General features: G+C 33.9%; 1 protein-coding gene across 4 annotated transcripts in view; it reads right to left on the bottom strand.

Moving 5' to 3' along the window:
* The window catches only part of ARHGAP29 (Rho GTPase activating protein 29), a 74,882-nt gene that overhangs the window by 8,686 nt on the left and 50,251 nt on the right, over positions 1–15,945 (bottom strand). For all 4 annotated transcript variants that reach the window (XM_024233255.3, XM_024233238.3, XM_002810590.5 and 1 more), the window contains exons 13-19: positions 8,324–8,481; positions 7,601–7,737; positions 7,222–7,326; positions 4,887–4,985; positions 3,741–3,880; positions 3,277–3,465; positions 2,557–2,694 (exon numbers count right to left, since the gene is read on the bottom strand). In XM_024233255.3, coding sequence (XP_024089023.1) covers positions 2,557–2,694; positions 3,277–3,465; positions 3,741–3,880; positions 4,887–4,985; positions 7,222–7,326; positions 7,601–7,737; positions 8,324–8,481 — 966 coding nt within the window. The remainder of the gene's footprint in view (positions 1–2,556; positions 2,695–3,276; positions 3,466–3,740; positions 3,881–4,886; positions 4,986–7,221; positions 7,327–7,600; positions 7,738–8,323; positions 8,482–15,945) is intronic.

The following is a 15,945-nucleotide window of genomic DNA, read 5'->3' as shown; positions in this document are numbered from 1 at the left end:
ATAGAGGCATCAAGTGTTTTCCAAACAGCCCACCTAGATCACCCTACAATAAAGCTCAAAGTCTTCGAAGACTTCATGTGTTCAAGAGCTTCGAAAGAGATTCAGTTTTCAACTCTTTCATTTTAAGCAGACAATCATGGAGACAGAAATCAAAATGAGTAGAAAAAAAAAACACAACATAAAGGTCTAGGACTGTGCTATTAATATGGTGGCCACAAGCCACATGTGGCTACTGAGCACTGGAAATGTGGCTGGTCTAAACTGAGATGTACTTTAAATGAACAAAACATAGCAGATTTTAAAGACTCAGTAACAAAAAAAGGTAAAATTATTTCATTAATAATTTTAAAATACTGATTAAATGTTCAAATGATATTTTCAGTTTAAGTAAAATATTAAACTAATTTCACCTGTTTATATTTATTTATGTGGCTACTAGAAAATTTAATATTGTACATTTGGCTCACATTAGATTTCTATTGGACAAGGCTAGAGAATATGCCAAGAAAAGAATCCTTAAAAAAAAAACAACTATAAATATCCTCAGATACGGCAGTCATTAAGAAAGGAAGAAAGCTGCAAAAAGAACAAAAACTACAATTCTGGGAAATTGAAACATGATACCAGGAATGAAATAGTTAATAGCAAGGAAGAAAGATAAAGCTGAGGAAATCTCTTAGAAAGTGTTGTAAGAAAACAAAAAAAGAGAAATGAATGATAGAGAAAAGATAAGGGAACTAGAGAACCTGTCCAGGTTGTCAAGTATCCAAATAAGAGTTCCAGATGGAAAGCAAAGAGAAAATAAAGGGGAGGAAATGAGCAGCAAAATGGGAAGTTCCAAAAACTAAAGGACTAACCAGGATTGGCAGCGCTCATGGAGTGCCCTGAATAGTGGATAAAACATACCCACATCAAAACACATACTTATAAAATTTTAGGATAACGGGAAAAAAAGAAGATTCCACAAGCTTTCAGAGACAAAATCATAGGCCACATACAAGGAGTTAGAAATGAGAAGGATTTCAGGCTTCAAAGAGAACAAAAAAATACCTTTGAATTTCTGAAGAAAAATAATTTTCAGCCCAAAATATTAGAACCATACACACTATCAACACTATGACATTTCCATTCAAGAGGGTAGAATATAAAGACATTCATGGATAAATAAGGTTTTAAATATTTACTCCTATTCTACCTTGCTCAAGTATGGGCATGACCAAAACAGGAGAATAAAACAAAACAAAACAAAACAAAAAAAAAAAGGGAAGACATGACAGGCATTTCCTCATAAAAGAGGAGAAGGTGGAAAAGAGATATCCCAGGATGGCAGCTAGTTACCATATTTTTAAAAATCCAGTACAAAATTATAGCTAGATAAGGAGGAGTAAGTTTTGGTGTTTTATACCACTGTAAGATGACTGTAGTTAACAATAATATATTACATACTTTCAAATAACTAAAAGGAGGGTATTGAACGTTCCCAACACAAAGAAATGATGTTTGAGATGATGGATGGGCTAATTACCCTGATCTGATCATTATGCATTATATGTATCAAAACATCACTGTGTACTCTATAAATATGTACAATTATTATATGTCAGTTTAAAATATATATATATATTTTAAAAAGGATCCAGCTAGAAGCAACAGAACTGCAGAGATTGATATGTTGAGGACTATCATTGCTATTCTCTCTGACATTACCTCTTCATTTTCACCCGAGGACAGAATAGCAGCTAAGCTTGGCTCAGGTCTTTTTTTGTACTTGTCTCATGACAATGTGCTCATTAAGTTCTTGCAATCCCTCCATGAGCTGCTGCTTGATGCTACTAGAGCCATTTACTTCATCCCACCGAGTAGGTCTTTGGACCTACTCCTGCAAATTACAGGTTTAACAGTGAGAAAAAAAAAAAAGAGAGAGCAGTCTACTGCCTGACCATATTCCTGCTAGAATGTGCAGTACCCAGCTTATAGGACAGTCCTTCCAGATGTTCCAAATGTAGTACATTACGTGTTCCCAGGACACATTCATAATCTTGGCCACTAACCTATCACAATGGCTATTTTAAAATATCAATGAAGGCAAAGCCAGCCTATGATCCAGACACTGTTTTACTTACTTCATATAACTGTGTGGATACTGGGATTTCCTTACACAGCTAGATTTATGCTTTCAAGTCAATTTTCCAAAGCTTAACAACACATTGTTTAGGAATAAATAGCAAGTATTAAGAGAGGAGAGAGTTATGATTATTAAAGACCTCCTTGGTGGAGTTAGGGGGATGTCACTTGGAAGAGGAACATAGGGGTTTTTTATAAGGTACAGTAATATTCTATTTTCTTAAGGTGGGTGATGGGAGATGAATTTGTTTTTATTTTTCTTTAAACTGTACATGTATTTCATATACTCTTTGACCTATGCACTAATAATCAGCAAGATACCCATACAGTCTATGCCAATGAAAAAACGTGTAGCAAATGTTATCAGCAAAATACAAATCATATTTTTGCTGTTTTTAATTTAATGGTGGGTTTCAAGGGTAAAAATTTTACCTGCCGAAGGTATAATTTCAAGACGTCACAGATATCATGTGAACTAAATTCTGAAATGTCTACCAAGTGCATTCCATTTTCCAAAGCTTGACACAGTTTTTCAGTTTTTATTTTGTTTCCACACACACGATAAATTCCCTTCAATAGAAAAGAAAAAAATTTTGCAAAATTCTTCTTTAGTACAAATGGCTAAATGCAGATATCTACATATATTTGATTTTCAATCTTTTCACTCTATTTCAAATTTTATTATTATTTTAGAAAAAAACTATTCAAGGCCAAATGAGGTAACAATTCCTACAGAAATCTGAAAAAATTTAGTTATTAAAGATTGTTCATTGGCCAGGTGCCTGGGAGGTGGAGGCAGGAAGATCACCTGAGCCTAGAGTTCAAGACCAGCCTGGGCAACGTAAGGAGACCACATCTCCACAGAAAAAAAATTTTTTTTTTTAATTAGCCAGGCGTGGTAGCACGTGCCTGTGGTCCCAGCTACTCAGGAGGCTGAAGTGGGAGGGTTGCTTGAGCCTGGGAGGTCAAGGCTGCAGTGAGCAGTGATTATGCCACTGTACTCCAGCCTGGGCAACAGAGTGAGACCGTGTCTCAGAAACAAAAGAAAACAAAAAAAACCCCTGAGCATTATTTTCCTTTAAAGTCTCCTTTTCATTAGAATAGGTTACACAGGCATTTATGCTTTTTAAAATTTTAAGAGTTATAATATACCTGTAGACACAAAGCTCTATTTTCAATCTCTGAGGCACATATTTTGAGTATAAAAGGGATACCATCTGGTTCCTTTTTTGCAACTTGTGTGAATTCTGCTCCAAATAAATGTATTTTTCCTGTAAGTTTCTGATGACCACAAATAATGACTAAATTTTCCAAACACTTTCGATGACAAACAAGGAGACACTACAAGAAAATGATAGTTTGAAACTGGTTAACCTTAAAACTATTCACAACTGGGCAAACTGCAGGTGGAAGGTAACACAACAAAAATGAGTTTAAGAGGTATTACTTGCGCTATTTGAAACAGATTTAACAACAAAACAAAATATAAAATTATAGAAGGCATACTGTAGTACAATTTATTAAACATATATTTGCAAAAGATCCTAAAAAATAAAAACAAAAAAGTATAAAACAAAAAGCATAAAAGGGTCAACACAATTCCACAGAGATCTTACCTCTTCACATTCAACACCTTGGAACACTACAATGCCTTCACAATCCCTACATTTCGTGGGGGATCTCAATTTGCGAAACTTGTGTGTGAGAGCTGCCTTTGACATCAATGTTTTCTTAAATGTTCCAAGGGAGTTGGGTCCTTGCAAGAGAAATAGTTTATAAAAATTGTAAAATGATAGAAAAATTATACCATGTGATATCATATTTTGAATAATCTTTAAACCCTGTAATCATTCATATGTTATAAAAAGCTTTGAATCTCTAATATCAAAATAGGTGCTTAGCATCCAATTTATAGGTCTAATTTATAGATCTCTTAAAAGGCACATTTATCAAGCATTTTAGCTATGAGTAAAAATCGTCACCAAGTCACTGCTATGAATAATAACATGACATAACGTTTTCAGAATCAGCATATTTACACTGTTATTAATATGCTCTTTCATAGAGCTGGGAAGTGTGTTCATAGGTGGCATTAGAAAAAGCCCCTCTAAACAAAGAAAAATAGCTGTATGAGGTTAGATTGTGAGCATTATCTGCATTACAGATAAAGCTATTCTTAATTCACTATAAAATTATAGTTAATATTAGCTAGTTACATATTAATATTATACTGGAGGTCACATATTCCATTAATTTAGGAAATGATGCCAAACTAGGTATCTGTAGGCATTAAACACAAAACGAATTTATATGAATCTAATTCAAGTCGTTAAGGTAACTGATTTAACTTTATCCTTCAACATCCACAACTTCCTTGTCCTCAAGAAGTACACTTACTTAGTTTTCTTGCATTGTTTCTTTTGAAGGAGCTTTTTAGAATTTCTTAAGCACCACAACCCTTTTAACACTAAGTCACCGTATTAGGTTTATGAAAATGCACAATATCTAGCCTGTTATTTTAGCACCATGCCAATACATTTTACATCTAGTAGTTTTGCTGCCTATTCTTATATTTGTATTTGTAACATTTGATTAATACATTATCAACCCATACTTACACATAATTGTTGGGATATAGTTAAGTCATGGTGAATTTTTTTTGTTTAATACACAACAAAGTATTGATTCTTTAAAATTATACTATTTATCTAATATCATGCAGTGCTACTGATTGAGCTGGTTTAGTCAGGTAAATACAATACCAGTTTCTGAAGGGGAAGGTGGCTCTCTTTCATCTAGATCATCTGCAGAGGACATAGTTCCACTGGATGGTGTTCGTGGAAGTTTTCGATGAAAGTCTCCTAGAAGAAAATTGTGGATACAATTACCTGACCATTCATTGTAGAATCTTTGAAACAGGAAATGACAACACTTTTGAAATAACACATGTCATACTATTTTATTGGCTTCAATGTAAAAATTTGCTTCTATTCTCATACTCTGGGTAACAGGGAATTTTGATACTCATTCCTGGGAACAAAAAGAAATTTAACCACATCTGACTTTCCAAAACAAATTTAAAACTGAGGCTCATGTAGTCCAATAACACTTTACTGCCAACTTCTGATGGTAAGTATTAGAGACTGTAAACTCTGCAAGTATAGCTGATATTTTCCATTCATATCTAATACCTAATATGTGACCGAGTAGCTGGCACAACAGTAAAGTTGTCATTAAATGTTTGCTGAATTAAGTTATAAATGTATACAATTAAACCAAAAGCTTTCTACAATATACAAAAATCTTTGAATATAACAACCCAACAGTAACATCACATTTGTTACTGGCAAGACTGCCGACTGGGAACCAGTAACAACAGCCCAGTGATACTGGCAGGGAGCTGAGACCACAGGATACAAGCTATGTCAGCAAAGGACACTGCCATATGTATCAAAGCATGTTTGGAAGCAGCTCAACTGGGAATGAGTTTTACTTCCTCCCTCTGCGTAGGCCTATATCTAAGTGGAAGAATTCACCTTAACGTAAGGCCTTAAAAGTTTCAAATTCAGAGTTAGAAAAGCCTTTACAAATGATTTTAAAGAACATCCTCTTCACCAAAGGATTTTTCTTCACAATATGCTTAAAAGTAGCTATCTAGTTTTCACTTTGAATGTGCCCCCAATGACTGATAAATCACAAGGTTGTATTACTCCATTTTATAACTATTCTAATTGTAAAATGTATTTCTTATATTACTGAACAGAAATCTGCCTCCCTATAAATCCCAGCCTTGGTCATATTTTTCCCAAATGGAGGAAACAAGCACTCTAACTTTAATCCCTTTTCACTTCCAGTATTTGAGGACAGCTGACAGGTCTCCAATTTTCCTTTTACCCAGGCAAAGCATTCCCAGGTTTTCACCCATTTATCAGGTGATGTGGTTTCTAAAATTTTGCCTTTACCACATCAAGTCTTATGGGATCCTAAATAATTTGGGGCTTGCTCTAGATTGGGTCATAATTTCTGGAGCTACCTAGAACCAGTTTGTTGTTACAAAGCTAATTACAAATATTCAGCTCAATATTAGGCTCACACTTCCAGAATGTTCCTTGAACAGTGCTAGTTCTAAAGAAGGCAGCAAAGTGGCAGGTGATAATCAGCCTACAAACCCACTACTGAGTGAAAACAGTTTCCTAAATTTAAATATAAGAGATTTATCTAAATGAGTAAAACTTCTGCAATATGTAAAAGAAGAAAAAGGCCTTGGAATCTGAGATGGCTTAAATCCTATCATCTATTAAGATCCTAGAAGAAAGAAACGTTGCCAGAAAGAATGGGCCTGAAGCAGTCTTTGGTAGAGGTGTAAAGAAAGAATGTTGGATGTAAGAATCTCATGGGTTCAATTGCTACCTTCTTCTCCCGCTAGCTGTATAATCTAGGCAAGTTACTCTCTTAGAAGCCACTAAGGGAGAATTCAAATTGCTTACTCAATTTCTCTCTGGGGATCATGAGATAATCTATATTAAAGTATCTTAAAGCACATTTGTAAAAAATTAACAAGAATAAGTAATTGCAGGCACAGAAATAGCAAAATGACATTGTTTACTATAGCAATTAAGTACCAAACAATCCAAAAGATGATAGTTATATTCACAGAATATACAGCAGTGAAAATAAAGGTGGCTACCTACATTCACATAGATCTTAAAAAAAAATACATGAATGAAGTCACAATAGCGTAATTCAATTTGTATAACATTCAGAAGAGAGCAAAACGTCAGATATAGGTACTAGAAACATTTAAAATAGCTAGGGAATGTTTTTAAAACATTTCAGGATAATGGTTTATTCTGGTGGCAGATAGGGCAATGTTACCAAGAAGGTGTACACAGGGGGCTTCTAATATACTGATAATCATCTATTTCTTAGGCTGGGTGGCAAATATATGAGGGGTTTTTAAAAACTATTTTTTAAACTGTACACTTTCCTCTCTATTATGTGTGAAAGTTCACTGTAAAAACAAGGTAGTTAAAAAATACCTAAAAAAGGACTGATCTTTCAATGCGTTTTCACTGCTAGACTTAAATATAGATGTACCTGGACTTATAGATTCTGAATCCAGAGATCTAGATTCGCTGCTCCCTCCAGTACTCTCAGAGTCACTAAACATCCCAAATGTCCATGATCTTATAAAGGAAGGACCTTTAATAAAAAGAATAAAGTCAAAACTTGGCTATAGGTGGATTTCATAAGGTAAAATACTGACATTCTATCAAGTGAGACAATTCAAATTTCTTTAACAATAACCAGTTATCAATGTTAAGACAGGCACCATGGTAACAACTGTGAATAAGACCTCATAAACTTACAATCTAAGGCCTGATTTTTAAATTCCAGAGCACCAATTAATTTAACAATCACATGTGAACAATCTTACCTTTTATAAATTAGCACTCTCTTTAGTATGGAAAACTACCTGTTATATCTGCACTGTTAGAGCATCTGTCCTCTTCAATTTTATTAGAACTGTCAGGAAGGCGTACAACATCCTCTAAAGAGTTGGCAGGTCCAAATCCTGAAGGTTGGGAACTATTTAAATGTTTATTTACATTTCTGAAACAACAACAATGACAAAAAACAAAACTCAACACTTCAAAGAATAACTAATAATCAGTCTATTTCATTCTATGTTTAGAAAAATCTATTAATTTAACAATCATAGAAGAATTCAACTAACTAAATATTAAAAACAAACCATACTACATGGTTCAGCTTCTTATAGGAGATGTAAATACTTTTTAATTATTTGTGCTTATTACAGTGAAAACATGGGAAGTGAAGAGCAAAAGTATAGTTAATTCATGTCATGGTTAAACTTTTCTAGCATGACCTCTGTGAAAAACATAGGTTAAATTTTGTGGACCTTCAAAACACGTATGGCCATCATATGCCATTCCCAAAGGATTTTTAAGTCTTAAATAAAGGAAGTCTGTGTCAAAATGGAAAGGCTTACTGTTAGTGAACTACCTCTATTCTTTAAATATATCTACTTCGATACCATAAAATCATATTTAAAGAACTCAGAAAATTTTTAAGTTAATTTTGTCAGTTAGAAAAGACACCTCCTTGTACTAGATAGAAACTTAACAATTAAGTGTTTTATATTTTGAAATAATTTTGTCTGTAGATTAATTCTCACCCATCAACTTTTTCTTCTTCAGTTGAATTTGTGGCCTTGACAAATTCACTGTACTCTTGGCCTGGGTCATAGAGTTTGGCACTATCACAGAGAGACTGTAAACTGTCTGCAAGGGAAGCAGCCTGCAGATGCTGCATGTGGAAGAGGTTAACTGTTACCTATAGACACAGAGACAAAAGGCAGAGTAACTCATGGTATACAGAATGCTATACAAACATACATTTATTTCAATGACTGTACCAATAAAAATGCCATACAGTGAAGCATACAACACTGAATATCACTCTGAACATACTATGATGCCTGATTTTGCATAATGTCTAGATTAGGGAGAAAAGTAGTTTGAATCTAATATTTAGGAGAAATCATTTCCAGCAAAAGGGGCTTTTAGCCGAAAAATTCAACAGTAACTTCAAAAACTCCATGCCCCAACTGGTTCATAATTTTAGGAGATGGATATGTTTCTGAGGATCCTCATTTCTATATCCTGATGGTCTGATCACAACTGCCTAAACTCTTCAGAGAAAAACATGGGGAAAACACTTCCAATCAAAGAACTATTATTGAGACTGTTTTCACTTTTTCAATCCTATAAAAATAGAAATGCTTAACTACAGTACTCAGTTCTTATAATTAGATATTACCTTGAATCTATTCAAAATAACATTATTCCACCGAGTTTCACAAATGCCTAAATATATTATCACTATCATCACTTGTACTAACAACAATAGCAGCAGCTGACAAGTGTGTACAATATGCCTGACCAATTCTCAGAGTCTTATATGAATACACTAATTTGATGTTCACAAAAACCTAGGTTTTGGGTATATTACAGCAAACCGATGAGATACTGACCCTCATGGACCTTTACGTTCTCCTGAGGGTGGTATGCGAGAGAAGTAACAAATTACATAAATAAAATACTTTCTGGTACTGAAAAATGCTATGAATACTATATAAGAATGTCAAATTATGCAGTATGACCAGGTACGTGTTTGTGAAAGGGTATTTCCAACATGGTAAATTAGGGAAGGCCTCTCTGAGGAGGTAACATTTGAACTGCAGGCCGATGTAAGAAAAGCTTCATGGAGATCAATCCAAACGAAAGGAGGAGGTAGTGCAAATGTGAATGGGAAAGAGCTTGTCATGCTCAAGAAACAGATGAAAGGTCAATATGGTTGAAGTATATGGAAAGAGCTGGAGCTCTGGTTTAAGATAAAGCTAAAAAAAGAAGTAGTCATCTAAACTATGGCAAGGTGTCTGAATTTAAGTGCAACAGGAAGCTGGTGGAGCATTTTACACAAAGCTATAACACGATCTGATTTATTCTTTAAAATGACACTCTGGCTTCTTTGTGGGGAAGGTATTTAAGGGAAGCAATCTGAATAAATGCTAAATTTCGATTAGCTTAATGTTATTTCAAAGACTGCCATGTTTCCTCTTCATCTCTCTTGATATACCAGATGATAGGATAATTAGCCTCTAAGTCCTTTTCAGTGTAGACAGGCATTTCCCTAAGGATACTTGACTCTGCATAAATAGTATTTGAAAAGTACAGATAACAGAATAAATAGCTTATTTGTGCCCTAACTTCTTCAAGAAACAAAGAAAATTCAAACTGCATAAGGTACAGTTTAATTCTAGCAACTGGCTACGTTAGAGCATTCTCCAGCTGAAGGTAAACTGCTTACTCTCTTGATCCTAAAGGTAACTTGCACGCTAGGTGACCTTCATCAAATTATTTATAATTTATTTAAACCAGTGCATTGAAAAAGTTAATGTGCAAATGAATCACCTTGGGGATCTTGTCCAAATGTAGATTATGGTTCTAAGGATCTGTGTTGAAACCCAAGATTCTGCATTCCTCATAGGCTCTCAAAGTAATGGCAATATGACTGGTCCAAGGACCACATCTTGAGAAGGCTTTCTAAACTTTAGTTTTCTCATCAGTAAAATGGAGCTAAAAACTTGATAGGATTTTTGTGAGAATTAAATGAATTAATGTAGACCATGAGCTTAATACACTGGCAGGTACGTAGTCAATCTTAGCTATTATTAGCTATTGTTTGAGGTGAAGAGAATTCGTCAAAAGTAAATGGCTTAAATGACTTCTAAGGTAATTTCAAATCCTGGATTCTATAATTCTTTTAAATCCTTTCGTGATTCTTTAAGTAAATAATATATTAATTAATCAAAATTTGGAAAATAAATGAGATACAATTTTAAACACTCAAAAACATTTTAAGGAAGTTTTCTGGTTCAGATGCAGTAAGCTAACTCCCCCGTCTCCCACTGAATTCATCTAAAAATCTGAACAGAATGCACAAATCAAGACTCTGAAAAGTAAATGGAAATAAACTACAATTCAAGGTATGACCAATCCAGTGATAGGTCTACTCCTGCCCTCTTTTCCAGCCCATGCTCAGCTCCTACCCAATTCTTCAATTCCCAAAGTACAAACTGAGTGCAGACAGAAGGAGCTCCAAGAGAGGTCCTTTCTGGCCCAAGGAACAAAAGCAGGGAGGGGTGATAGGAGATGAAACTAAAACAGTAGAAGAAAACTCCCTGGTTTCTTTTGTATATTTATTTTCTCTCCTGCCCTAGACCCCAAGCAAGTCCAAATCCCTAAGACACAATCCTATGGGTGCAGCAATGATGGCAGTAGCAGCTGAAGAGATGCCAAAACTCTGATGGAAATCCTCGTTTATGACCAGACGAACTGTAGTCTAGAGTGAGAGGGGTCTGAAATTTCTGTTACTTTTTTCTCTTTATCCTCCCCACACTTGGCCCTGGAGAAGAGCAGAATAGGCAGACCTAAGCCCCCAGCCAGAAGATTAGGAAGGGACTCACGCAGAAGCTGGAAAATGAACCTAACTGTATCAAATGGCTGCTAAAATTGAAAAAAAAAATTAATGTTCAATATAGGTTATAAACAGGACCCAGAGTCAATAAAGTAATAGTGAAAATATCTAGGATATCATTCAAAATTACTTGTCATACAAAGAACCAGGAAAATCTCAACAACTCGCAAGACAAAAGACAATAAAAAGACACCAACACTGATACAGCTCAGATTTGGGATGATCAGATGAAAACTCTAAAACAACTATTACAAAGGTTTCAAAAAAGTAGAGCAAACAATCTTGAAACATGGAAGAACAGAAGAAGTCTCAGCAAAGAAACGTAAGATATAAAGAAACGAAAGGAAAATTTATTGCTGAAAAATAAAATATCCAGAACAAAAAATTTACTGGACGAACTGTATGGGAGAATGGGGATAACCAAAGGAAAAGAGACTGTGAACTTGAAGACAGATCAACAGAATACTATAAACAACCAAGAGGAAAAAGCTTTGGGGAAAAAACAGAGGACCTCCAGAACTGCGGAAGATTAACAAAAGCTCTAGTGTTTGAGTCACTGCATGTCAGAGAAAGAGGAAAAAGAATACTACAAAAAAAAAATTGAAGAAACACTAGTTGAAAACTTCTCAAATTTTTCAAGAGTCAGACTTGTAGATTCAAGAAGTTCAACCAATCCAAAACACGAAAAACAGCAAAAACCACGTCTAGATACGTCTTAAACAGATAAAATCCAAAGACAAAAAATATCCCACAAAAACAGCCAAAGAAAAACACACGCCACAATTGGGGAATGATAATTCAAATGATTACTGGTATCTCATGAGAAACTATGGATGCCATAAGGCAGCGGAACAATATTTTTAAAGCAGTGAAAGAACTGATTTCTGTATTTAAAATTCTATATCCAGTGAAGGTGTCCTTCAGAAATGAAGACGAAATAAAGACATTCTCATATGAAACACAACCAAGTGAATCCATTAGCAGCAGACCTGCTATAAAATAGTGGTAAAGGAAGTTCTGTAGACAAAGTGTTACCAGAGGAAAGATGGAACCACTAGAATGCAAGAAGAATGAATAGAAATAGTAAATAATAGACTACTTTTTTCCTCTTAACCTCTTTATAATATGTATGACTTTTAAAAGCAAAAATTATGAGAGTCTGGAGAGGTTTTCAACGTATATGGATGTAATTTACATATATCAAATACAACCCAGATTAGGTAAAGGAACTTCTACGGTGGTGATGCTTCTGTGTTCCACTTGAAGTGGTAAAAAACTAGTTCTAAGTAGACTGTAAAAAAATTAAGTGTATGTATAAATATGGATAAGTGTGCAACCATTTTTTTTAAACTTGGCTATTTATAGAATAATCTATTTTAGGCTGAATTGTCCTAGTATATGTTTTAATGCATCTAGCATTTTCATATAACTCTGGAAGCCACATTAAATGCTCGGCTTCTTCAACAGTTTTTCACAGTTCATTACTACATTTTCAGGTAACTAGTAATCTTAGAACTTCTATTTCTGTTCCATGAAAGAGATAATTTTTTTTACCAGAATGCTTATTTTGTATCTTAATGACACAATATCCATTTTCATATATGACAGAATCCATATATGTACTACTACATCTGTATGTTCTTAGTCACATCAGGCTGCTACAACAAAAATACCATAGACAGAGTGACTTGACAGATTTATTTCTCACAATTGTAGAGATTGAGAGATCAAGACCAAGGCACTATCACATTCAGGGTCTGGTGTGGGCCTCAATTCCTGATGCGTAGACTGTTCTTTTCTCGCTGTGTCCTCACATGATAGAAGGGGAAGGGTCATGAGGGCTCCACCTAGTCACCTCCCAAAGGCCCCACCCTCCAAATATCATCACATCATCACACTGGGGATTAGGAACTCAACATGCTAATTTTGCAGGGGGTCATGAACAGTCCATAGCAACTCAGTTCAACCAAGTCTTAAACAGATAAAAACCAAAGATTCAACCAAGATTGTGAGGTTCTAATGATAATTTACAATGTTAAATGATCTCAAAAACCATCATGTCTTGATATATACTGCTTAACTGGTTGACTCTATATAACATAAACAATCAAACACATTTTTTCATTGGTCAAGCGATGTAGTTTTATATTTAGCTTCACTGAAAGTAAATGTAGACAAAAGTAAAAAGTAATAATAGAAGTCTACATGCAACCATTGTGGTTATCAAGGCAATGTAAGTTTCTAAATGATAATTAGAGGGAGATTTTCTCAGGTTATATAAAAAGATAAAAATTGAATTTCCTAACTGGAAGCTGGCCAGGAGTAGTTTGTAACTGCTATATTCTCTTGAAAAAGACACTGTAGTCATTAGAACAAGAGAAGGGAAGGGAAAGAGTTCTACCAAACAAAATCTCAGTTTTGGTTCATTTATTAAACTTCTTTCTCATTTTATAAGAACAAAGGTGAAAAAAACCATTCTGGTGATTGGACCCATGGGCCAGGCAACCCAATATTCAATTGACACTGAATCCAAGACACTGCAAGCAATATTCAATTTATGACAGTGGTGCCAGGGGAGGTGTTATGAGCATCCACACTATTTTTTCCTTCACAATGTTTTCTTCAGAAAACATTTAGAAATTAGGAATATAACTTGAGCTACTATAGCTTCTTAATAACACAGACATGTGCAACCAATTTTTTAAAAAAGGTATATGAAGATACATAATAAAAAACCCAGTAGACAAATTAAAATATATGTCTAGAAAATTATCAATTCATCCAAAAGAAGGCAGCAAAAGGGAAATAGATTAAGGAAAATATCATAAGGCATAAACAAAAAAGAAAGAAAATGATAAAACTAAATCTGAACATATATTTACCTTAAATATAAACGGTCTAAACACTCCAGTTGTAAGATAGTGCCAAAATAGATTTAAAAAAAAAAAAATCAAGATAGAAGTATATGCTCTCTATATGCTATATAAGAAACTCACTCTAAATATGATAAAATTAAAAGAATGATAAAAGATATGCTACACTCAAAATAATCAAAAGAAAACTGGAATAACATATCAATATTAAATAAAGTGGAATAAAAAGCAAGGGAATTTATCAGTACAAAAAGAGACACATTTCTAGGGATAAAAGGATCAATATACCAAGATCATATAATAATTGTTACTGTGTAAGCAATGGAGCTTCAAAATACATAAAACAAAAACTGACAGAACTAAAAACACACAATATGTTAGAGACTTCAAAACTCCTTTCTCAGTAACTGATAAAAGTAGCAAAAGGTAAATCATCAGGAATACAGAAGAAATAAATTACGTCTTAAAACAACAGGAACCAATTGATATTTATAAAACACTCCAGTCAACAACAGAACACACATACTTTTCAAGTGTACACATGGAAAATTCATCACTGATCTTTTCAAAGAAACAGCTTTTAGTTTCGATTTTTCCCTGTTTTTCTAATTTTACTGATTTCTTTTTATTGATTTCTGCTTGTTTATGACTCACATCCTGGGTCATAAAATAAACTACGTAACAAATTTAAGAGAAATGTAATCATAACCAGTATTTCTCCCACCATAATAGAATTAAACTAAAAATCAGTATCAGGAAGATATCCAGAAAATCCTCAAATACCTGGAAATTAAACAATAGACTTCTACATTATCCACAGATCAAAGATGAAGTCTCAAGGGAAATTAGAAGATATTTTGAACTGAATATAAATGAAAATACAAAATTCAAAATTTGTGGGCTATACATAAGCAATGCTTAGAGCGGAAAATTTAAAGAATTAAATGTATCAGAAAAGCACAGGGAGGTCTCAATAAACAACATAAGCTTGTGCTTTAATAAACTTTTTTAAAAAAGCAAAAGAAGCCCAAAGAAAGTAGAAATAAAGAATAAAATGCAGAAATCAGTAAAACTAAGAAAAAGAAAAACTGATGAAACTAAATGCTATTTCTTTTTTAAACAGATAATAACACTTATAAACCTCTTGCCAGATTGACCAATGAGAGAGAAAGAGAAAAAAGATGCAAATTACCAGTATCGGGAATGAAAGAGAGGTTATTACTACAGCCCACTGAGACATTAAAAGGTAAGAGAATACTACAAGACACACTGTGCACATAAATTCAACAACCTAGATAGAAAGGACCAATTCCATGAAAGCCACAAGCTACCAAAAATCACCCAAGAAGAAATAACTAACTTGAATAGGTCTATATCAAAATACACTGAATATGTAGTAAAAAAAAAATCTTCCAAAAGAGAAAATCCCAAGCCTAGATACTTTCACCGGAGGAATGTTATCAAACTTTTAAAGAAGAAATAACACAAATTTGAAACAATCTTTTCCAGAAAACAAAATAGGAGGAAGCACTTCCCAATTCATTTTATGAAGCCAGAATCACCCTGACACTTTCAAAACCAGACAAAAACATTTTTTTTAGACATATCAATCTTTCACTGAGAGAAAAAGAAAAAATACTCAACAAAGTAGCAAATTGAATCCAGCAATATATAAAAGAAAACAATTCCTCATGACCAAGAGGGGCTTATTCCAGGGATGCAAAGCTAGGTATACACTCATATATTAACGTAATCCACTATATTTACAGGCTGAAGACAAAACTACACGTATCAAATAATGCAGAAAAACATTAGATAAAATCTAACCTTTATTCATGATAAAACTCTCAGCAAACTAGAAAAAAGAAATTTCTTAACCAGATAA

The sequence above is a fragment of the Pongo abelii genome, chromosome 1, assembly GCF_028885655.2.
Source record: "Pongo abelii isolate AG06213 chromosome 1, NHGRI_mPonAbe1-v2.0_pri, whole genome shotgun sequence".
NCBI lineage: Eukaryota > Metazoa > Chordata > Mammalia > Primates > Hominidae > Pongo > Pongo abelii.
The sequence above is the reverse complement of the archived record's forward strand: the minus strand, read 5'-3'. Positions and strand labels throughout refer to the sequence as shown.